This window comes from Carcharodon carcharias, chromosome 14, assembly GCF_017639515.1.
Source record: "Carcharodon carcharias isolate sCarCar2 chromosome 14, sCarCar2.pri, whole genome shotgun sequence".
Classification (NCBI taxonomy): Eukaryota; Metazoa; Chordata; class Chondrichthyes; order Lamniformes; family Lamnidae; genus Carcharodon; species Carcharodon carcharias.
Window position 1 is genome coordinate 84,623,488 of NC_054480.1, and position 24,411 is coordinate 84,647,898.

Sequence of the window (24,411 nt, forward strand, 5' to 3'; positions counted from 1 at the left end):
TAAATCCCCAGGCCCAGATGAGATATATCCGATGCTGCTATGTGAGGCAAGGGAGGAGATTGCAGGGGCTCTGACACTAATTTTCAAATCCTCTCTGGCTACAGGAGAGGTGCCAAAGGACTGGAGGACAGCGAATGTGGTACCATTATTCAGGAAGGGTAGTCGGGATAAACCAGGTAATTACAGGCCAGTGAGTCAATCTTCAGTGGTAGGAAACTATTGGAAAAAATTCTGAGGGACAGGATTAATCTCCACTTGGAGAGGCAGGGGTTAATCATGGATAGCATGGCTTTGTTAGGGGGAGATCATGTATCACAAATTTGATTGACTTTTCGAGGAGGTGACTAATTGTGTAGATGAGGATAGTGCAGTTGATGTAGTAAACACGGACTTCAGTAAGGCTTTTGACAAGGTCCCGCATGGGAGAATGGTCAGGAAGATAAGAGCCCATGGAATCCAGGGCAATTTGGCAAATTGGATTCAAAATTGGCTTAGTGGTAGGAGGCAGAGGGTGATAGCTGAAGGTTGTTTTTGTGACTGGAAGCCTGTGACAAGTGGTGTACCGCAGTGATTGGTGCTGGGACCCTTGCTGTTTGTAGTGTATTAATGATTTAGACATGAATATAGGAGGTATGATCAATAAGTTCACAGGTGACACGAAAATTGGTGGTGTCGTAAATACTAAGGAGGAAAGCCTTAGATTACAGGATGATGTAGGTGGACTGGTAAGATGGGCAGAGCAGTGGCAAATGGAATTTAATCCTGAAAAGTGTGAAGTGATGCACTTTTGGAGGACTAACACAGCAAGGGAATACACAATGAATGATAGGACCCTAGGAAGTACAAAGGATCAGAGGGACCTTGGTGTACATGTCCATAGATCTCTGAAGGCAGCGGCAAAGGTAGATAAGGTGGTTAAGAAGGCATATGGGATACTTGCCTTTATTAGCCGAGGCAGGGAGATTATGTTGGAGCGGTATAAAATGCTAGTTAGACCACAGCTGGAGCACTGTGTGCCGTTCTGGTCGCCGCACTATAAGAAGGATGTGATTGCGCTGGAGAAGGTGCAGAGAAGATTCACCAGGATGTTGACTGGGCTGGAGTGTTTCAGCTATGAAGAGATCATGGATAGGATAGGGCTGTTTTCCTTAGAGCAGGGAAGGCTGAGGGGGGACCTGATAGAGGTGTACAAAATTATCAGGGGCAGAGATAGGGTAGATAAGAAGAAACCTTTCCCCTTAGCAGAGGGATCAATAACCAGGGGGCATCGATTTAAGATAGTGGGCAGGAGGTTTAGAGGGGATTTGAGAAAGTTTTTTTTAACCAAAGTGTGGTTGGAGTCTGGAACACACTGCCTGAGGGGGTGATAGAGGCAGGAACCCTCATAACATTTAAGAAGTATTTAGATGAGCACTTGAAATGCCATAGCATACAGGGCTATGGGCCAAGTGCTGGAAAATGGATTAGAATAGATAGGCGCTCCACAACAGGCCAAAGGGCCTGTTTCTGTGCTGTGAAACTTTATGACCATGACATTGAGACGTTGCGATATACAGAGACAAATTGGGCAAATTTTAAAATCCTCTGCTGGTGGGTTTGTATGTTGACATGACTGTGAAATTTTTTGGATGACCTTCCACCGGGCTCCTGCCCGCTCCAACCTCCCCGCAATTTTACACTTGGATGGGTGATTCCTAGACCGGTTGGCCCACCCTCGCCTCAACTGAGGCCACTATGTAACCAATTATTGACCACTAAAGGGCTGTTTCCCATCCAGTCTCAATTTTCATACTGGCGGGAGGACTTGAGGGGCAAGGGGGAAACCTGAAAATTAACCCCCCTCAGGCCTGGGTGGGGAAATGGGGCAGGGGAGATTCCTCCATCAGCAGCCTCCTTTTAATATCAGGTGCTCCCCCTAAAAGGCTTGACCCCTTCGAGCCTCTAACACCCCCATTCCCCTCTGTCCAATCCCTAGACCTCACCTCCCCTTTCTACCCTGTGACCTCAAAACTTAACCTTATTCTGGACTCCTGGGAGGTGGGCTGTGGGGACTAACTACTTGCAGTCCCAGACCTATCCACTGCATCTTCAGACGTTGCAAAGTCGAGAGGGTTGCCAGCCAATCAGATTGGTCAGCAGCTCTCTGAGATGGTACTTCCTCCTGACTGAGGGTCTGAAATCCCTCCTCCAGCTCATTGGAGTATTAAATGGCTGCCAGGCAGCCAGTATGGGCGGGGATTTGTTTGCTGCCAACTCCTCGGTTGGCGGGAAGAGAAACACCACCATCCAAAATATCCTGATTATTGAGACTGTGTAACCTACTGTGAGTAGCTGTGATGTATTACAAGAAACTGCAATATACTGTGACACACAGTAATACTCTACTCTCCTCTAGGGCTGCAAGTGGTTGATGCAACAACTGCGACAGTATCTGACAGCAAAACATGGCACTGAGGCAGTGGAAATGCTCTTCAAAGACATGGACAATATCTTCATCAAAAGTTTGCAGAGTGTCCAAACAGTGATCATTAATGACAAGCACTGCTTTGAACTGTATGGATACGACATTCTGATTGACAAGAACCTGAAACCGTGAGGACACGGAGTGTTGAACTGAAACAGATTGTGTGTGTGTGTGTGTGTGTGTCATTACCTATATATGTTGTATGTATGCGTGTACCTGTAGATGTTGTATGTCGACTATTAGATTATGATCTGTTAGTGGGGAGATGGTGGTGTAGTGATAATGCCACTGGACGAGTAATCCTGAGGCTCAGACTAATGCTGTAGGGACACGGGTTCAAATCCCATTACTGCAGCTGGTGAAATTTACATTCAATTAATTAACTCTGGAATATAAATATAAAAAAGGAAAAGTGGCCCAACCATAGCTAATGAAATAAATTAGTTCGAGTATTAGATCCAAAGAGGAGTCATATAAAGTTGCTAGAAAAAGTAGCAAGCCTGAGGTTTTGGGAGCAGTTTAGAATTCAGCAAAGGAGGACCAAGAGATTGATTAAGAGGTAAAATAGAGTATGAGAGTAAACTTGCAAGGAACATAAAAGCAGACTGTAAAAGTTTCGACAAGTATGTAAGAAGAAAAAGATTAGTGAAGACCAGTGTGGGTCCCTTATAATCTGAAACAGGAGAATTTATAATAGAAAATAAGGAAATGGCAGAGCAATTAAACAACTACTTTAGTTCTATCTTCACAGTGAAGACCAATGTGGGTCCCTTATAATCTGAAACAGGAGAATTTATAATAAAAAATAAGGAAATGGCAGAGCAATTAAACAACTACTTTAGTTCTATCTTCACAGAGGAAGACAAATAACTTCACAGAAATGCTAAGGAACCAAGGGCCTGGTGAGAAGGAGGAATTGAAGGAAATTAGTACGGCTAAAAAAAAAATAGTGCTGGAGAAATTAATGGGACTGAAAGCCAAAAAATCCCCAGGACCCGATAATCTACATCTCATGGTACTAAAGAATGTGGTCATGGAAATGGTTGTGATCTTCCAAAATTCTGTAGATTCTGGAACAGTCACAGCAGATAAGAGGGTGTAACATATAACCCTACAATTTAAAAAAGGAGGGAGGCAAAAACAGGTAATTACAGACCTGTTAGCTCAACACTGGAAGTAGGGACAATGCCAGAGTCTATTATAAAGGAAGCAATAACAGGACGCTTAAAACATACCAATGGGATTAGACAAAGTCAATATGGATTTATGAGAGGTGAATCGTGTTTGACAAACCTACTGGAGTTTTTTGAGGATGTAACTAGCAGAATAGATAAGGGAGAACTAGTGGATGTGGTGTATTTGAATTTTCAGAAAGCCTTTGCTAAAGTCCCACATAAGAGGTTAGTGTGCAAAATCAAAGCACATGGGATTGGGGGTAATATAATGGCATGGATTGAGAATTGTTTAGCAGACAGGAGACAGAGAGTAGAAATAAATGGGTCTTTTTCAGAGTGCCAGGTGGTGACTAGCGGGGTACTGCAGGGATCAGTGCTTGGGCCCCAGCTATTCACAAGATATATCAATGATTTGGATGAGGGAACCAAATGCTATATTTCCAAGTTTGCTGACGACATGAAATTTGGTGGGAATATGAGTGGTGAGGAGGAGGTTAAGAGGCTTCAAGGCGATTTAGACAGATTGATTGAGTGGGCAAATACATGGCAGATGCAGTATAATGTGGATGTGTGAAATTATTCGCTTTGGTAGGAAAAACAGAATGGCAGAGTATTATTTAAATGGTGATAGATTGGGAAGTGTTGATGTACAAAGGGACCTGGGTGTCCTTGTATACCAATCACTGAAAGCAAGCAAGCAGGTGCAGCAAGCAGTTAAGAGTGCAAAGGGTATGTTGTCCTTCAATGTGAGAGGACTTGAGCACAGGAGCAAGGATGTCTTACTGCAGCTGTACAGGGCCTTGGTGAGACCACACCTGGAGCATTGTGTGCAGTTTTGATCTCCTTACCTTAGGATATATTTGCCTTGAGGGAGTGCATCAAAGGTTCACCAGACTGATTCCTGGGATGGCAGGATTGTTGTATGAGGAGAGATTGGGTTGACTAGGTCTGTATTCACTGGAGTTTAGTAGAATGATAGGGGATCTCATTGAAACGTATAAAATTCTGACAAGGCTGGACAGACTGGATGCAGGGATGGTGTTTCCTTTGGCTGGGGGGGTGTCTAGAACAAAGGGTCATAGTCTCAGGATACAGGGTAGGTCATTTAGGACTGAGATGAGGAGAAACTATTTCTGTGGAATTCTCTACCACAAATGCTGGCCTTCCCAGCGATATCCATATCCTATGAAAAGAATGAAGAAATAAGAGTAATAAATTGACAGTCAAATGTGGCTCAGTTGATACCACTCCTGTCTCTGAGTTACAGGGTTTTAAGTTCAAATCCCACTCCATAGGTGGAATTTTTCTAGATTTACACTAAGTACTGTAGCGGGTGGGCAAAAAAAGTTTCACCCACCGGCCGCAATGGTGGGTTTTCACGCCGTATCATCTCAAATCCACCTCATTATTTATTCACTCCAGGAAACACACCATTTCTATGGTGGGTGGGCTCTCATTCGCATGCCTGCCATCACCCCGCCGCTGCATCATGCCAGGCGCCTTATTTAAAGTTCAGCCCCAAGCACACATCTCAGTGCTTCCAGACTGCCAGTGCTGCACAGAAGATATGGCCCCGAAACTGAAGAAGACTGCAGCCCCCAGGTTCAGCGACGCATTCCTCAAGCACCTTTTGGATGCCATGAAGGCCCGCCGGGATATCCTCTACTCCCACTCTGACTGTAGGATAGATAGCAATATCACTAACCCAACCTGGGAGGCATGGGAGTGCCAACTCCCTTCAGAAGAGGACAGCCACCCAGAGCTGCAAGAGAATGAATGATCTCTGTTTTGCCAGAATAAGTCACCCTTCTCATCGCTCTCAACTCATAAACCCATCACACATCCACGGGGCCCTCGCTCACTGTCAGTTCAAGGGACATCACCATTCGCTCTCTCCCACTCACTATCATTGTCATTGTCCTCATCCCATCCATGGGACCACTCACCACCCACACAGGCCAGGAACACTTATCATCTGGCCCGGCAGGCATCCTGCTTACACTCTCTCCATCTCTATCCATGCAGGACAAGCTGGCACACAAGAAGAGAGAGAGGTCGCAGACCAGTGGCGGAATACTCAAAATCATGGTCCTCACGGACTTTGAAAACAGAGCCTTCCAGCTGGCCAGTGTTGACCGGGACCGGTCCTGTGCTGGTAGTGAGGTCGGCGCTGCTCTACCAAGTGAGGGTCCACCAGTGCAACATCCATCTGACAACCATGCTGTGAGTGATGTGTCCTCTTTCACAGACCACTGTCATGCACTAATTATCTCTCCTTGCTTTCACAGGCACATCTGGGAAACAGCCGACAGAGTCCATGACCCAGGGCCTCCAATCGAGCCCCGAAGAAACCTCTGAAGAGGAATCTGGAGGCACCCTTCCTGAAGACCCATCACAGCGCTCACCCACACCCTCCACCAGTGCAGAGACATCTCAGTAGGACCTAGCTTTAGAGTATTCCAGGATCACAATCTGGTGAGCACATTGCACTTTCTGATCCATAGCAGATGGAGGCAGGGACCTTCCAGGACCCCAGCACTCAGAGGACTGCTGGAGGCCTGACCGTTGCTGAGGCTGAGTCAGATGACAAGCCTCTGGACCCGGTCATGTCACAGTTGCTGGAGCTGCAAAGACAAGCTCAGGAACATCAGGAAGGGATGTCCGCTGCACTCCTCGGATTGCAAGGCACGATGGAGGAGTCTGTCCGTCTTCAGGCTGAAGTGATAGCGCCGGCATTGCAACACACTGAGGTCAACACTGATAGGATGGCAGCCGCCATGGAGACCTTGGTCCTGGACGTTGCTAGTGCGCTGCTGCACGGACTCAACTCCATCGCTGACGCCAAAGTTGGCCTCCAACAGTGTCAACGCAAGAGGGGTGCCCGGTACCGCTCCTCCTCATGGAGTCAGCCAGAAACCCCCTAGAACCCACAGGGAGGAGGATCAGCAGGTGCACGTTCTGGGGCCATCCTCCCAGGCGACTCTGGGGGTGACTGGCCCATCTGATTCCCCTCTGCCTGTAACCTCAGCAGCTCCAGCTCCATAGGCCAAGGTGGGTATCACTGCCACACAGCAGGACCCCGAAAGCAGGCCAGGGCCCTCAAAGCCTTGGCCGTCCAGAGGACACCTGCCAAAGTCACCACAGACAGGGCATCACAGCCAGCAGGCTGCCTCTACCTCTGCTGTAGATGTCCGGGGAGTACCAAGACGCAGCAGCAGAGTTAGGAAAATTGAGGAGAATTAGCCTCACGGTCTGGGCATGGGTGTTAATCACTAGTACATACTGTTCACTATTGTCAGTAAACTTCCAAGAATTTCTCCATGGAGGATCAGATGCTTCTAAAGTTTCCATGATATGACCCTGATCACAAAGCGCCAGCAATCTGCCCTTGGCCAGACAGGAGTCAGACATTCTCAGAGGCTGTGTGAAGATTTATGGAGTGTGCTCACTGCATCTCATCATCATCCTCCTGCTATCGAGTGACTGTTAGGGCGTCCACTGCATCTCCATGACAGGAGCATTCTGACAGAGGGTATTTGCACTGCCATAAGCCAGACTGGAGTCAAACTTTTACAACTGCGCTGTGAGAAGTATGGGGTCACCTCACTGCATATTGTCATGGTCCTCCACAAATCTGGCAACTATGAGGGCCTCCCAAGCATGCATGCCTCATCTGGCCAGTGCTAGAGTCTTCTCCCTGTCATCATCGCCACCGAGGACGACCTCACCCTCATCCCCATTGGCATCCTCCTCATCAGAGGAGACATGCAACTCCTCCACCTCTTCCTCAGGCAGCTCCTCTCCCCATTGCAGCGCCAGGTTGTGAAGGGCACAGCAGATGACGACGATGCGTCACACCCTCTGCGGACTGTATTGCAGGGCTCCACTAGACCGATCCAGGCACTGGAACCTCATCTTCAGCATCCCGATGGTCTGCTCCACCAAGTTGCGAGTTGCCGCATGAGCCTCATTATAGTGTCGCTCTGCTGCACTCTGAGGCTGCCACACGGGTGTCATCAGCCATGGCCTCTACAGGAACCCTTGTCTCCGAGGAGCCAACCCTGCAGCCTCTGTGGACCCTGCAAGACTGCAGGGATCTGTATGAGGCTGTAGGCGTTGTGCACACTCCCTGGAAACCATGTGCACACCTGCAAGATGCATTTCTGGTGACCGAACACTAGCTGCACATTCAGCAAATGGAAGCCCTTGTGTTTGATGTAGTCCACCGAGTGTAGCAACAGAGACCTGAGCACCATTTGAGTGCAGTCAATTGTACCCTGCACCTGTAGGAAACCGGAGATCTGGGCGAATCCAATGGGGGTGGGGATGGGGGAGGGAGCTCACGACCTAAAGTTGTTGAATTCAATATTCAGTCCGGAAGGCTGTAAAGTCCCTAGTCGGAAGATGAGGTGTTGTTCCTCCAGTTTGCGTTGGGCTTCACTGGAACAATGCAGCAAGCCAAGGACAGACATGTGGGCAAGAGAGCAGGGTGGAGTGTTAAAATGGCAAGCGACAGGGAGGTTTGGGTCATTCTTGCGGACAGACCGCAGGTGTTCTGCAAAGCGGTCGCCCAGTTTACGTTTGGTCTCTCCAATGTAGAGGAGACCACATTGGGAGCAACGAATGCAGTAGACTAAGTTGGGGGAAATGCAAGTGAAATGCTGCTTCACTTGAAAGGAGTGTTTGGGTCCTTGGACGGTGAGGAGAGAGGAAGTGAAGGGGCAGGTGTTGCATCTTTTGCATGGGCATGGGGTTGTGCCATAGGAGGGGGTTGAGGAGTAGGGGGTGATGGAGGAGTGGACCAGGGTGTCCCGGAGGAGCGATCCCTACGGAATGCCGATTAGGGGGGTGAAGGGAAGATGTGTTTGGTGGTGGCATCATGCTGGAGTTGGCGGAAATGGCGGAGGATGATCCTTTGAATGCGGAGGCTGGTGGGATGATAAGTGAGGACAAGGGGGACCCTATCATGTTTCTGGGAGGGAGGAGAAGGCGTGAATGCGGATGCGCGGGAGATGGGCCGGACAGGGTTGAGGGCCCTGTCTACGACGGTGGGTGGAAAACCTCGGTTAAGGAAGAAGGAGGACATGTCAGAGGAACTGTTTTTGAATGTAGCATCATCGGAACAGATGCGACGGAGGCGAAGGAACTGAGAGAATGGGATGGAGTCCTTACAGGAAGCGGGGTGTGAGGAGCTGTAGTCGAGATAGCTGTGGGAGTCGGTGGGTTTGTAATGGATATTGGTGGACAGTCTATCACCAGAGATTGAGACAGAGAGGTCAAGGAAGGGAAGGGAAGTGTCAGAGATGGACCACGTGAAAATGATGGCGGGGTGGAGATTGGAAGCAAAATTAATACATTTTTCCAAGTCCTGACGAGAGCATGAAGCGGCACCGAAGTAATCATCGATGTACCGGAGAAAGAGTTGTGGAAGGGGGCCGGAGTAGGACTGCAACAAGGAATGTTCCACATACCCCATAAAGAGACAGGCATAGCTGGGGCCCATGCGGGTACCCATAGCCACACCTTTTATTTGGAGGAAGTGAGAGGAGGTGAAGGAGAAATTGTTCAGCGTGAGAACAAGTTTAGCCTGACGGAGGAGAGTAGTGGTGGATGGGGATTGTTTGGGCCTCTGTTCGAGGAAGAAGCTAAGGGCCCTCAGACCATCCTGGTGGGGGATGGAGGTGTAGAGGGATTGGACGTCCATGGTGAAGAGGAAGCGGTAGGGGCCAGGGAACTGGAAATTGTTGATGTGACGTAAGGTGTCAGAGGAATCACGGATGTAGGTGGGAAGGGACTGGACAAGGGGAGAGAGAAGGGAGTCAAGATAACGAGAAATGAGTTCTGTGGGGCAGGAGCAAGCTGAGATGATCGGTCTACCGGGGCAGTTCTGTTTGTGGATTTTGGGTAGGAGATAGAAGCAGGCCGTCCGAGGTTGGGCGACTATCAGGTTGGAAGCTGTGGGAGGGAGATCCCCAGAGGAGATGAGGTCAGTGACAGTCCTGGAAACAGTGGCTTGATGTTCAGTGGTGGGGTCATGGTCCAGGGAGAGGTAGGAGGATGTGTCTGCGAGTTGACGCTCAGCCTCCGCGAGGTAGAGGTCAGTGCGCCAGACAACAACAGCACCACCCTTGTCAGCAGGTTTGATGACAATGTCAGGGTTGGACCTGAGAGAATGGAGTGCAGTAAGTTCAGAGAGAGACAGGTTAGAATGGGTGAGAGGAGCAGAGAAATTGAGACGACTAATGTCGCGCCGACAGTTCTCAATGAAAAGATCGAGAGAAGGTAAGAATCCAGAGGGAGGGGTCCAGGTGGAGGGAGAATATTGGAGATGGGTAAAAGGATCCGTTGAACTGGGAGAGGACTCCAGCCCAAAGAAGTGAGCCTGGAGACGAAGACGGCAGAAGAAGAGTTCAGTATCATGCCGAGCCCGAAATTCATTGAGGTGAGGGCGTAAGGGTATGAAACTAAGTCCTTTGCTGAGCACTGAACATTCAGCATCGGAGAGGGGAAGGTCAGGGGGTATAGTGAATACACGGCTGGGGTTGGGACTGGAAGAAAGGGTGGGGACGGAGGGACAGGCAGGGGTGGAGGGTCCTAGATGGGTGTTGGTGTCGATGAGTTGTTGGAGCTTGCGTTCCTTAGCACTTGAGAGAAAGAGAAAAAGTTTCTTGTTGAGGCGTCGGATGAGCCGAAGGATAAAATGAAACTGGGGGCACGCGCAGCTTTGAAAAAGGGTACGGCGGTGCTGCTGGAGGGAGAGGTCGAGTGTGTTCATATGGCGGCGCATGGCACTGAGAGTGGATTTCAGAATGTGACGGGAACAGCAGTCCGAGAAACGTTTTATGTCCAGGAGATACCTGTAATCCTGGGTGGGTTCGAAACATGAGGGGTGGAATTTCAGTTGAAATCCACGTGGGGTAAGTCGGAGACGGAGACAGTCACTGAGAAAGGAGATCTCCACCCCTCCATCATTTTCACGTGGTCCATCTCTGACACTTCCCTTCCCTTCGTTGACCTCTCTGTCTTAATCTCTGGTGATAGACTGTCCACCAATATCCATTACAAACCCACCGACTCCCACAGCTATCTCGACTACAGCTCCTCACACCCCGCTTCCTGTAAGGACTCCATCCCATTCTCTCAGTTCCTTCGCCTCTGTCGCATCTGTTCCGATGATGCTACATTCAAAAACAGTTCCTCTGACATGTCCTCCTTCTTCCTTAACCGAGGTTTTCCACCCACAGTCGTTGACAGGGCCCTCAACCGTGTCCGGCCCATCTCCCGCGCATCCGCACTCACGCCTTCTACTCCCTCCCAGAAACATGATAGGGTCCCCCTTGTCCTCACTTATCATCCCACCAGCCTCCGCATTCAAAGGATCATCCTCCGCCATTTCCGCCAACTCCAGCATGATGCCACCACCAAACACATCTTCCCTTCACCCCCCTAATCGGCATTCCGTAGGGATCGCTCCCTCCGGGACACCCTGGTCCACTCCTCCATCACCCCCTACTCCTCAACCCCCTCCTATGGCACAACCCCATGCCCATGCAAAAGATGCAACACCTGCCCCTTCACTTCCTCTCTCCTCACCGTCCAAGGACCCAAACACTCCTTTCAAGTGAAGCAGCATTTCACTTGCATTTCCCCCAACTTAGTCTACTGCATTCGTTGCTCCCAATGTGGTCTCCTCTACATTGGAGAGACCAAACGTAAACTGGGCGACCGCTTTGCAGAACACCTGCGGTCTGTCCGCAAGAATGACCCAAACCTCCCTGTCGCTTGCCATTTTAACACTCCACCCTGCTCTCTTGCCCACATGTCTGTCCTTGGCTTGCTGCATTGTTCCAGTGAAGCCCAACGCAAACGGGAAGAACAACACCTCATCTTCCGACTAGGGACTTTACAGCCTTCCGGACTGAATATTGAATTCAACAACTTTAGGTCGTGAGCTCCCTCCCCCATCCCCACCCCCTTTCTGTTTCCCCCTTCCTTTTTTTTTCCAATAAATTATAAAGATTTTCCTTTTCCCACCTATTTCCATTATAAAAAAAACCCCACTAGAGCTATACCTTGAGTGCCCTACCATCCATTCTTAATTAGCACATTCGTTTAGATAATATCACCAACTTTAACTTTAACACCTATGTGTTCTATTGTACTATTGTCGTTGACATCTTTTGATGATCTGCTTCTATCACTGCTTGTTTGTCCCTACAACCACACCCCCCCCTCCACCTCTCTGTCTCTCTATCTCTCCGCCCCCCACACACACACCTTAAACCAGCTTATATTTCAACTCTTTCCTGGACTCGAACTCAAGTTCTGTCGAAGGGTCATGAGGACTCGAAACGTCAACTCTTTTCTTCTCCGCCGATGCTGCCAGACCTGCTGAGTTTTTCCAGGTAATTCTGTTTTTGTTTTGGATTTCCAGCATCCGCAGTTTTTTTGTTTTTAACATATTGGTATGGTTGAAGATTGGCTGGCTAACGGGAAGCAGAGAGTTGGCATAAGTGGGTCTTTTTCAGGTTGGCAAGCTGTAACTAGTGGCATGGCACAGGGATCAGTGCTGGGACTTCAACTGTTTAGAATTTATATAAATGACTTGGGTGAAGGGATGGTTGCCAAATTTGCTGACGACACAAATATAGGTAGGAAAGTAAGTTGTGAAGAAGACGAAGGCAAAATATATCGATAGGTTAAGTGAGTGGACAAAGACCTGGCAAATAGAGTATAATGTGAGAAAGTGTGAAATTGTCTATTTTGACAGGAAGAATAATAAAAAAGAAGCATATTAAGTAAGTGGTGGGAGATTGCAGAGCTCTGAGATGCAGAGGGATCTGGGTGTCTTAGTGCATGAATCGCTCATGCAGGTACAGCAAGTAATTAAGAAAGCTAATAGAATATTATCATTTATTACGAGGACAATTGAATACATAAGTAGGGAGGTTATGCTTCAGTTGTAGAAGGCACTAGTGAGACCACTTTTGGAGTACTGTGTACAGTTATGGTCACCTTATTTAAAGAAGGATGTAAATGTGTTAGAAGCAGTTCAGAGAAGGTTTATCAAACTAATACCTGGAATGGGTGGGTTGTCTTATGAAGATAGGTTGGACAGACCAGGCTTGTATCCGCTGGAGTTCAGAAGAGTAAGAAATGACTTGATTGAAACATCTAAGGTCCTGAGGGGTCTTGACTGGGTGGATGTGGAGAGGATGTTTCCTCTTGTGGGAGAATCTAGAGCTAGGGGTCACTGTTTAAAAATAAGGTGTCGCTCATTTAAAACAGATGAGGCAAAAATTTTTCACTCAGAGAGTCATGAGTCTTTGGAACTCTCTTCCTGAAAAGATTGCAGCAGATTCTTTGAATATTTTTAAGGCAGAAGTGGATAGATTCTTGGTTAGAAAGGGGGTGACAGATTATCGGGGGTAGGTGGGTTCAGATTTCAGGTTACTATTAGGACAGCCATGATCTTATTTAATGGTGGAGCAGGCTCAAGGGGCTGAATGGCCTACTCCTGCTCCTTGTTCGTATGTACTGACCTCTACCTTACCGAGACTGAGCGCCAACACTCAGACATTTCTTCCTACCTCCTTCTGGACCATGACCCCAGTACTGGACATCAAGCCATTGTTTCCATGACTGTCACTGACCTCATCTCCTCTGGAGATCTTCGTTCCACAGCTTCCAACCTCATAGTCTCCCAATCCTGCAAAAGCTGCTTCTACCTACTTTCCAAAATCCACAAACAGGACTGCCCTGGTAGACCCTTTGTGTCAGCCTGTTCCTGCCCCACAAAACACATTTATTTCTGTCTTGACTCCATTCTCTCTCCCTTTGTCCAGTCTCTTCCCACCTACATTCACACTTCCTCTGATGCCCTACATCATTATCAACAATTTCTAGTTTTCTGGCCCTATCTGCCTCCTCTTCACCATGGATATCCAGTACCTCTACACCTCCATCCCTCACCAGGACAGTCTGAGGGCTCTCCGCTTCTTCCTAGAACAGAAGCCCAAACAAACCTCATCCACCGCCACTCTCCTTCGCCTGGCTAAACTTGTTCTCTCACTGAACAATTTCTCCTTTAACTTATTTCACTTCCTCCAAATAAAAGATGTGGCTATGGATACCTGCATGGGCCCCAGTTATGCCTATCTTTTTGTGGGGTATATGGAATATCCCTTGTTCCATTCCTACTCAAGCCCCCTCCCACAACTCTTTTTTCAGTACATCGATGACTGTATCAGTACCACTTCATGCTCTCACCTGGACCTTGAAAAATATATCGATTTTGCTTCCAATGTCCACCCCTTTCTCACCTTCATATGGTCCATTTCCAACTCTTCCCTCCCCTTTCTTGACCTTTCTGTCTCCATTTCTGGTGATAGACTGTCTACCAATATTCATTACAAACTCACTGATTCCCACAGCTACCTCGACTCCTCACACCCTGCTGCCTGTAAGAACTCCATCCCATTTTCTCAGTTCATTCACCTCTGTCACATCTGTTCTGATGATGCTACCTTCCAGAATGGCACTTCTCACAAGTCTTCCTTTTTCCTTAACTGAGGGTTCCCCCCACTGCGATAGACAGGGCCCTCAACAATGTCAAATCTATCTCCTGTGCCTCTGCCCTCACCCCTTGCCCTCCCTCCCAGAGCCATGATAGGGTCCCCTTGTCCTCACTTCTCACTCCACCAGCCTCCGCACTCAAAGGATCATCCTCCGCCATTTCTGCCACCACCAACTACAGTGCCCACCATCAGCATTCCGTTAAGACCCTCTGTGACACCCTGGTCTACTCCTCCATCATCCCCAGCTCCTCATCCCCTTCCCACAGCACCTTCCCATGCAATTCAGAAGGTGCAACACCTGCCCCTTTACCTCCTCCCTCCTCACTGTCCAAGAACCCAAACACTCCTTTCAGGTGAAGCAGCACTTCACTTGCACCTCCTTCAATTTGGTCTACTGCATTCGCTGATCCCAAAGTGTTCTCCTCTACATCGGGGAGACCAAACGCAGACAGGGGGACCGCTTTGCGGAGCATCTTCACTCAGTCTGCAAGGATGACCCAGATCTTCCTGTTGCTTGCCATTTCAACACCCTATCCTGCTGTCATGCCCACATGTCCGTCCTTGGCCTGCTGCAGTGTTCCCGTGAAGCCCAATACAAACTGGAGGAATAGCACTCCATCTTCCGACTAGGCACTTTACAGCCTTCGGACTTAACATCAAGTTCAACAACTTCAGATCATGAACTCTCTCCTCTATCTTCATCCCCTTTTCCTTTCCATTTTTTAAATTTCAATTTTAACTTTTTATTTAATTTTTATCTATTCATTTTTTAAACTCCTTTTTTACCCAACCCCCAGCTCCCCAATAGGGCCATCTGTCACTTGTACCTATGTTGTGCTTTCACAGAGTGCTTGTTCTGCTATTAACACATTCTGTTTTCTTACCTTTATGCCACGATCAGCACCTTCTTTAGTCTTTAATACTACCATTAACACTCACTTTTCCCTGTGTCCGGAACATCTTTGCCAATCTCTCCTGAGCTCCCATCTATCCCTGACCTTCTATCTTGCTGCACTGCTCCACCTGCTCTTTAACAGTATAAAATCCATCACATTTCTATTTCTCGTTAGCTCTGAAGAAGGAGTCATATGGACATGAAATGTTAACTCTGTTTCTCTCTCCACAGATGCTGCCAGACTTGCTGAGATTTTCCAGCATTTTCTGTTTTTGTTTCAGGTTTGCAGCATCCACATTATTTTGCTTTCATTTTAATATTTCTAAAGTGTTAGCTAAGAATTGTTGAAACGTGTTAAAATGATTTTTGCATTGGTGAATGAGAAGCTGAATGTTGAAGATTATGTTTGTATAAGTTTGTTCAGCACATGTCAATTTTATTGTAATTATGTTCTGGATTTGACTGCCCCTCGCAGGGTGTGTTTTTGTTGGGGTGGGGGCTAACCCATCAACCTTCTGCCACCCTGACCTGTTCCCCATAATACGGTGGGTGGGCAAGGTGCCTGCTAGCCTGCCCGTCTTTAGACCTATTGAGGCCCCCCTCCCCCCCCCCAATCCCACAATCTAAAATCCCCCTGTGTTTGCTAGGAAGGGTTAGAATGACTATCCTTCTGATGCAGCATCAGCCTGAATAGACTGCCTGTGAGGGTTTGTTTCTTCTGGCCAGTGATCAGTACCTGTGATAACCCTGTCCTATGGCACTAGAAAATCACCAGCTGAGTATCATGGGATTTGTGCTGTCACACCCTGCCCTTATTACTCTTGTGTTCCCTTGCCCTGCTCTGGTCTGCCAATTTCTCTCTTGTTGCATACATATCCTCCCCATGTCATCCTACAAATATATTTAGTGTCTTTCTGTTTTGTTAGGTGGCTTTTGGAGGTCAATGCTTCTCCTTCACTGATAGCCAGCAGCCCGGAAGATTATGAGCTGAAATGCCGTTTGTTGGAGGACACAGTGCATGTTGTAGACATGGAAGGAAGGTGAGTGACCTTGTATTTATATTGGTTCTCCCAAGTCCTCAGATCACCCTAAATGAATGGCTGTCTTGCGAAGTTGTTTTGTAGTCAAATGCAGCAGCAGGGTTGTGGCCATTTAAGAGTCAACCATATTGCTGTGGGTCTGGAGTCACATGTAGGCCAGACCAGGTAAGAATGGCAGATTTTCTTCCCAACGATCGAATGATAGTTTCAAGGTCACCATTACTGAGGCTAGCTTTATACTCCAGATTTATTAATTGAGTTCAAATTCCACAGCTGCCATTGTAGGATTTGAATCCATGTTCCCAGACCATTAGCCTTGGCCTCTGGATTGGCAGTTTAGTGACAATACCACTATGTCTCCCACTAATAAACATTTCACTGTTTTTTGGTGATTGGCTGAGGGAGGGAGGTGGGCCCAGCCAACAGGAAAATCCCTGAAAATCTTCAAGAAAAGGAGCAATTTTTTAACATCCAGCTGAGCTGGAAGGTGGGGCTTTCCAACAATTTAGCTCTCTTAGTACTGCACAGGATTGTCAGAAACTATTACATCAATCCTGTGGTATGTAATGTCGGAACAGGAATTAACAGTAATTGTTGAGAAATGGTAAGGAAGTGTTATCAGTCAGAGACTGTTCTGAAGCCTTTCCCAATGTACAAATAAACAAATGTGTAAACTGATAACGTCCTGAAGGTAACTAATTGGTACACAGTACTTGAGATTATGGAAGGCACTGAGTTGAATACAACACTATAAAATGACATGAAAATACCCCAAACATATTCAGCTTCCTAAATGGGAGTAAGGGATTGAGCCTCCCAATCGTGGATCATTAACACTAAGCAGGCCTTTTCTTTAACTCATTCATAGGATGTTTGCATCGCTAATTAGGCCAGCAATTATTTCCCATCTCTAGTTGCCCTTGAGAAGGTGGTGGTGAGCTGCCTTCATGAACAGCTGCAGTCCATGTGGTATTATTACACCCACAGTGCTGTTAGCGAGGGAGTTCCAGTATTTTGATCCAGCGACAGTGAAGGAACGGCGATATATTTCCAAGTCAGGATGGTGTGTGGCTGGGAGGGGAATTTCCAGATGGTGGTGTTGCCATCTATCTGCTGCCCTTGTCATTCTAGGTGGCAGTGGTCATGGATTTGGAGGCTGCTGTCAAAGGAACTGGTTTGAGGGATCAGGTCTGGCTCCTGGCTTTCAAGCAAAATGGATATAGGGACCCTGAGACTCCCGACCAAACACCTGCACAGCCTTTGTCAATCTCTAAATAAGACTAATTATGGCATGAAAAAGACATTAGCTCCTTCACAGGGGCCGCATTGTACCCTGTAGCAGTTCCATAGATTCCACCTCATCCATTAAGATCAATATTGTTGCCAAACCCAGCAGGTTTTAATAGACTCCAATGTGCATCAGATGTCCTGGCCAGTTTCTCAATTTTGCAATGGAGAGCTCCTTCCCATATGCCATGGCAAAAGGCACTCCAGGCCGGCATTGTGGGCCTTGAGCAACACTTAAATCAGCAGTGACCAGAGTCTTGGTGAGACCCATGGGGCTGAGTTCCTCTGGAATGGTTCCTCCAGGTTGGATGGTAGAAAATGTCACGCCACTATTTAAAAAGGGAGGGAGAGAGAATACAGGGAACTACAGATTTGTTAGCCTTACACCAGTAGTAGGTAAAGTGTTAGAACCTATTCTAAAGGATGTGATAATTGGATACTTGGATAATAATGATCTGATTGGGCACAGTCAGCATGGATTAGCGAATGGGAAATCATGTTTGACGAACCTGTTGGAGTTTTTTGATGATGTTACAAACAGAATTGATCAGGCAAGTAGTGGACGTAGGTGGACTGGATTTTCAGAAGGCTTTTGATAAAGTCCCTCACAGGAGGTTGATTAGCAAAATTCAAGCACATGGGATAGGAGGTGATATACTGGTGGGTTTATGTATTGGTTAACAGGCAGAAAACAGAGATTAGGAATAAATAGGTCATTCTCATGTTGGCAGGCTGTGACTAGTGCGTACTGCAAGGATCAGTACTTGGGTCCCAGCCATTCAGAATGTATGTCAATGATTTGGATGTGGGGACCAAATGTAATATTCCCGAGTTCACAAATAAATGACACAAAGCTAGGTGGGAATATGTGTTTGTGAGGAAGGTGCAAAGTGGCTACAGGAGGATTTGGACAGACTTAGTGAGTGGGCAAGAACATGGCAGATGGAATATAATGTGGAAAAATGGTTGGAGGGACACATGTGCAGAGTATTTCTTAAATGGTGAGATTAGAAAGTGTAGATGTACAAAGGGCCCTGGATGTCCTCATCAATAAGTCTCTGAAAGCTAGCATGCAGGTGCAGCGGGTAATTAGGAAGGTTAACAGTATGATGTTATCACAACAGGATTTGAGTACAGGAATAGTGAAATCTTGCTTCAATTGTATAGAAGTTTGGTTAGACTGCACCTGGAGTACAATGCAGTTTTGGTCCCCTTACCTCAGAAAGGATATTATTGCCATAGAGGGAGTGCAACGAAGGTTCACCAGACTTGTTCCAGGGATGGCAGGACTATCTTATGAAGAGAGATTGGGGAAACTGAGTTTCGAAGAATGAGAGCTGATCTAATTGAAACCTACAAAATACTTAAAGGAATAGACAAGGTAGATGCAGGTAAGATGTTTCTCCTGGCTGGGGAGCCTAGAACCAGGGGACACAATTTCAAAATAAGGAGGAAGACACTTAGGGCGAGATGAGGAGAAATTTCTTCACTTAGAGGGTTCTGAATCTTTGGAATTCTCTACCCCAGAGGGCCATGGGAGCTCAGTCACTGAGTATGTTTAAAATAGAGATTAACAGATTTCTAAATACCAATGATGTAAAGGGAAATGGAGATAGTGTGGGAAAAAGGCATTGAAGTGGATGATCAACCATGATTGTATTGAATGGCAGAGCGGACTCGAATGGCTGAATGACCTTCTCCTGCTCTTACGTTCGTATGTCAGTGGGGTCGCAGTGGAGTGGAACAAATACCTTGAAGATTGTCTTGAAAGCAGCTGCTGAGTCACACTGACAAAGGTGCTATCTCCTCTACCAATGTAGTGGAAGTTTGTGTCTGCTTCCTGACTGCTATTTTGAGACCTTAGTAGGCTTTGTAGCACCTGAGAAATGTGTACTACATGGCACAAGTCCTAGCCACAGAATCCCCAACATACTCATTGACTCTCAAGTGAAACCAATGGTGTAGAGGCTTTGTTAGCTAATTCTGTCAGGAATGATGACAGAGGGGAAGCAGGGGAAAAAGACAATACAATAAAAACCCTAAAGGACAAGATGGAAGTGTTAGTGAACTCGTGATGGAACGTATCGCCCAAGATGTTTCTCATGAAGGAGAACCTTTGTTCTTTATTAACGTGCCATATACTTGACATGACAGACTATCCGGGAAGGAGAAACAGATTGGAGGATTTGACCTCATATGGAATGATGGCCCGGTTTATAGTGACGATGGGAACTTCGATGGAGGCATCAATCTCATTGCTAACACTCACTTGGGTAATAGCACAATGGTATTCTTTCTTCCTCTTATTATTGCTGTTTTATTTTATTTTGCATTGTAGAAGGCACATAAATAGCTTTCCTTTCCATCATTGAATTGGTTGAAATATCATGCTGATTCACATCATGTTAGCCGAAACTTGAGGGACCACAGTTGCGGCAGGAGAGGGGTTAAGGATTTTAGAATCAACTCAGATACAGAGCACAGACCAGAGCTTAACATCAGTGCAGCTTTTACCTCAAAGAGTGTTGCCCATGGGCAGGTGAATACAGCAATAGAGATCCAGAGATCATCCTGACACAGCAGGGTTAGAGAAAATACTGCACCAGGAGATTGTAAAGTGCAAACCTGTGCCCAGAAATATGGCAATCTTCCAAGGGTTTCACTGGGTGACACAGGGTGTATTACTGTAGATTGTTCAGCAACTTATAAATTGCAGACTGCGGCATGATCCAGAGAATTTTCAATCCCAGGAAACTTTGGAAGTTGAGACAGCTTAGTACGATACAAAAATGAAAAGTAAAGGAGTATGAACAGCTTTGAATGGGTAGGGAGTTTATTACTACAATGCATAGAACAATATTAACAACATTGAGAGAGTAGGGAAATTGTTACCGTAATAGCACAATATTAACAGCATTGAAAGGGTAGGGAGTTTATTACTGTTATGGCACTGTATTAACAACAGTGTGAGGGTAGGGAGTTTATTATTGTAATAGCACAGCATTAACAGCATTGAGAGGGGAGGGAGTTTATTACTATGATAGCACAGCATTGAGAGGGGAGGGCATTTATTACTGCAATACTTGGCACAATACTAACAACATTGAGAGGGTAAGGAGTGTGTTACTGTAATAGCACAGTATTAACAGCATTGAGAGGGTACAGAGTTTATTACTGTAATAGCACAATATTAACAGCATTCATGTTCATGACCTATGCATCTGAGAGACGATTCATCACTTGCTTTTCTGGCTATGGTTTGCACAGATTTCTACCTGTAAACCGAATAATCAAATCCACTAATCCTGCAACTGGAATGCCGTTCTTTACCCACTTTCTTCTCTGCATTACTCTAGCACATTTTTGCCTGAGGCTCTTGGATTGCACCAATGAATTGCAGATCCTCGACTGATACTCCTGCATTGCCCCAGTGCATTGCACATCTTCGCGGTTGCAACCACTTTGTCTTTCCATGTCATCTCTCTTTAGGGCAAGGCACTGTTGAAGAGCTCCAGGGATAACAGCTCCTGCCACTCTACTGATTATTAGTCTTGGTCCCCTTTATTACAGAAGCCCACTCTCTCCCACCAGATATTGGAGTCTCCTCTCCCACTCTCCCCTCCATCTTTCCGTTCTCTAATACATCTCCCATTAAACGTTTCCCTCCTAGAAATTCAGATATGAGGCCAGTCACTCACTAAGGCTGACCACTCCAGCCCTGGGAGCACCAAGCAGATTGTGGTTATTGCAGACAAAACTCTCCAGAACCTGGCTCTGGGATGTGAACATCTCCTAACATCTACAATGCATCAGGTTTTCCAGCTTTGTGTAACTTCAAAGTGTTAAGCTTGTTTGGGTTAAGTTTGCCTAATGCACCGAGTCATGAAACAATTGTTCGTTACATTTAGCAACTCGTATTCTAAACTGCTTTGTATAATTAAATCAGGTTGATTGAAGTCTCCCAATAAAATAACTTTCTTATTCTCACACACTCTTCCATCTCTTCATTGTTTAAACTGTCCGTTTTATACTAACCTCTTTGTATATAACAATCCTCAAGTGTTAGTTTGGATTATTTTGTATTAGAGATGGCCAACCAGAGTTGTTTATTTGTAACTTTTTATCTCCCACAGAATCAACTACTTTTACCACCCAAATCATTAATTCGCACCTCCCCATTTTAAATCTAAAATTCAATGTGTGAAGAATTCCAGGTTAATAGGACAATCCTCCTTACCACTCTGCAAACAATAATCCATAGTGAATCACAGAATTGTTAAAGCGCAGAAGAAGGCTATTCGGCTCATTGTGTCTGGCTTTCCAAATGAGGATTTCACTGAATGCCATTCTAAGCTGCCATCCCCTTCTAAATAATCTATAACTCATAACCTTGGATTCCTTCTCCAACTGAGAGATCATCAGCCCTTCTTCAAATCCTACAATCTGGTTCTATTCCAGAATCCCATCTCACTATCTCCTTCTGAGTTCTCCTTTTTCATTTACTATCCTTTCACCTCAAGGTTTTCTCACTGGGCCACTGGGTGAATGGCTCATGTCCATTCCTCGTGTTTTATCTACACAATGACTATTGGCAGCCATTTTGGCTGTAGAAGGCATCACCCTGGTCCACTCCTCCATCACCCCCTACTCCTCAACCCCCTCCTATAGCACCACCCCATGCCCATGCAAAAGATGCAACACCTGCCCCTTCACTTCCTCTCTCCTCACTGTCCAAGGGCCCAAACACTCCTTTCAAGTGAAGCAGCATTTCACTTGCATTTCCCCCAACTTAGTCTACTGCATTCGTTGCTCCCAATGTGGTCTCCTCTACATTGGAGAGACCAAATGTAAACTGGGCGACCGCTTTGCAGAACACCTGCGGTCTGTCCGCAAGAATGACCCAAACCTCCCTGTCGCTTGTCATTTTAACACTCCACCCTGCTCTCGTGCCCACATGTCTGTCCTTGGCTTGCTGCATTGTTCCAGTGAAGCCCAACGCAAACTGGAGGAACAACACCTCATCTTCCAACTAGGCACTTTACAGCCTTCCGGACTGAATATTGAGTTCAACAACTTTAGGTCGTGAGCTCCCTCCTCCATCCCCACCCCCTTTCTGTTTCCCCCTTCCTTTTTTTTCCAATAAATTGTATAGATTTTTCTTTTCCCACCTATTTCCATTATTTTTAAATATTTTAAAATCTTTTATGCTCTCCCCACCCCCACTAGAGCTATACCTTGAGTGCCCTACCATCCATTCTTAATTAGCACATTCGTTTAGATAATATCACCAACTTTAACACCTATGTGTTCTTTTGTTCTATTGTTGTTGACATCTTTTGATGATCTGCTTCTATCACTGCTTGTTTGTCCCTACAACCACAACCCCCCCCTCCACTTCTCTCTCTCTCTCTCTCTCTCCGCCCCCCCCACACACCTTAAACCAGCTTATATTTCAACTTTCTTGGACTCGAACTCAAGTTCTGTTGAAGGGTCATGAGGGCTCGAAACGTCAACTCTTTTCTTTTCCGCCGATGCTGCCAGACCTGCTGAGTTTTTCCAGGTAATTCTGTTTTTGTTTTGGATTTCCAGCATCCGCAGTTTTTTTGTTTTTATCATGTTCTATGATGCTTCTGTCATTTCTCAATTTCCAAAGATACAGGGGTCACTGGGAAATGATTAGGTTTGAGAATAGTCATGACTGAGATTACCCTTGATTACCTACACAAGAAATTGGAGCAGAAAGACGCCAATATTGCCCTTAAAGGGTCCTCCTACAACCATGCTGGGTCTGACGAACAGACTGGGAATTGAAATTGGGACTTTCTGCTCTGCTGGCTCAGTCACATGATACCTTGACAACTGAATTATCAGGCAACTCTCTCTTTTATGTCCATTAATTCTGACAGCTCCTGTTTCTCCTCAATAACTGTCCCTTGTTGATGACTCCAACCTATTTCTCATTTGGTTGTGTTTTATTTACAGGTTGCATCAATGACAGGAAGAAGCAGTTGTGGCATCTCTTTAAACCCCTGATTACACAGAAGAAATAGCAGCAGTGAGCAGTGTTGTAGGAACTGATGAAGAATCCATACATTGTGGTAGCCCCTGTCCCACATGGGGTAGCAACCTGTACCTGAACTGGAATACAGGCCAGGGCAGCCTGTCTGCAAGTGTTCATATGTCCCTGTTTACCAGTCTGTACCCTACCCTGCATCACACTGCAAAAGTATATCTAATCTCTGAAAGATGATGAAGAGCCATATGCTATATATATTTTCTGCAGGCAACTAAGTTCCATTTCACTGCAATTTCCCCAGATTGTTGCTGTTGCTCACTGCAAAGTGTTAGCTGATTGGAAACACTCAGTATGGCCTTTCCTGGGATAAGAATAGATGATCACTTAAGCCTGAACATATTGGAAAAAGAAATAAAATTGTCCAAAGAGGATCACATGGAAGCTTCAGCTGCAGAATGTAACTGGGAAACAAAGCAAGGTTTCTTCCAGGAATGTGGGGCACTCGCTGTTTGTGGAGGGAGGGCAGTATTGTGTCCAGGAGTCAGCTTGTACCTAAACTGTAACACACACCTGGGCACATCTTAGACCGGTTACATTTCATGGCACACTTTGGCATTGCCTTGTTCTCACTGCCCTTGTCTGGTGTTAATGGAACAGTATAACAGCCTCAGAATGGAGTGGGTGGCCTTCCCACCTCATTAACACTCGAGGTTTTGAAAGGGGCCTCTGACTATGTGCCCCACTTAATGCCTGTTTCAGGCAATCAACACCTTTTAATGTGAGGATTGAGTCAAGCAACACGAATCAGACTCTGAATCCCAGTTTTGGTCAGAGTTGCACAGTGCTCACTCTGACCAGCTCCACAAGCGATGGAACAGACGAGGCCCACAAAAGCTACGTGTTGAGGCATTTTGATGGACCCCAGGACCTCAGATTGCACCCAAGTCCTAGGTAGCC

The 24,411-nt window shown here is 46.4% G+C and overlaps 1 protein-coding gene across 1 annotated transcript; it reads left to right on the forward strand.

Annotated features, from left to right (window-relative positions):
• The first annotated feature begins 617 nt into the window (after positions 1-617).
• LOC121287550 (probable tubulin polyglutamylase TTLL9) lies at positions 618-23,688 on the forward strand. Its single transcript, XM_041205482.1, has 5 exons — positions 618-674; positions 2,396-2,592; positions 16,038-16,151; positions 19,593-19,711; positions 23,421-23,688. Exons 1-5 carry the CDS (start codon positions 618-620, stop codon positions 23,486-23,488), a joined length of 555 nt encoding a protein of 184 aa, XP_041061416.1. The 3' UTR covers positions 23,489-23,688.
• The last annotated feature ends 723 nt before the right edge of the window (positions 23,689-24,411 follow it).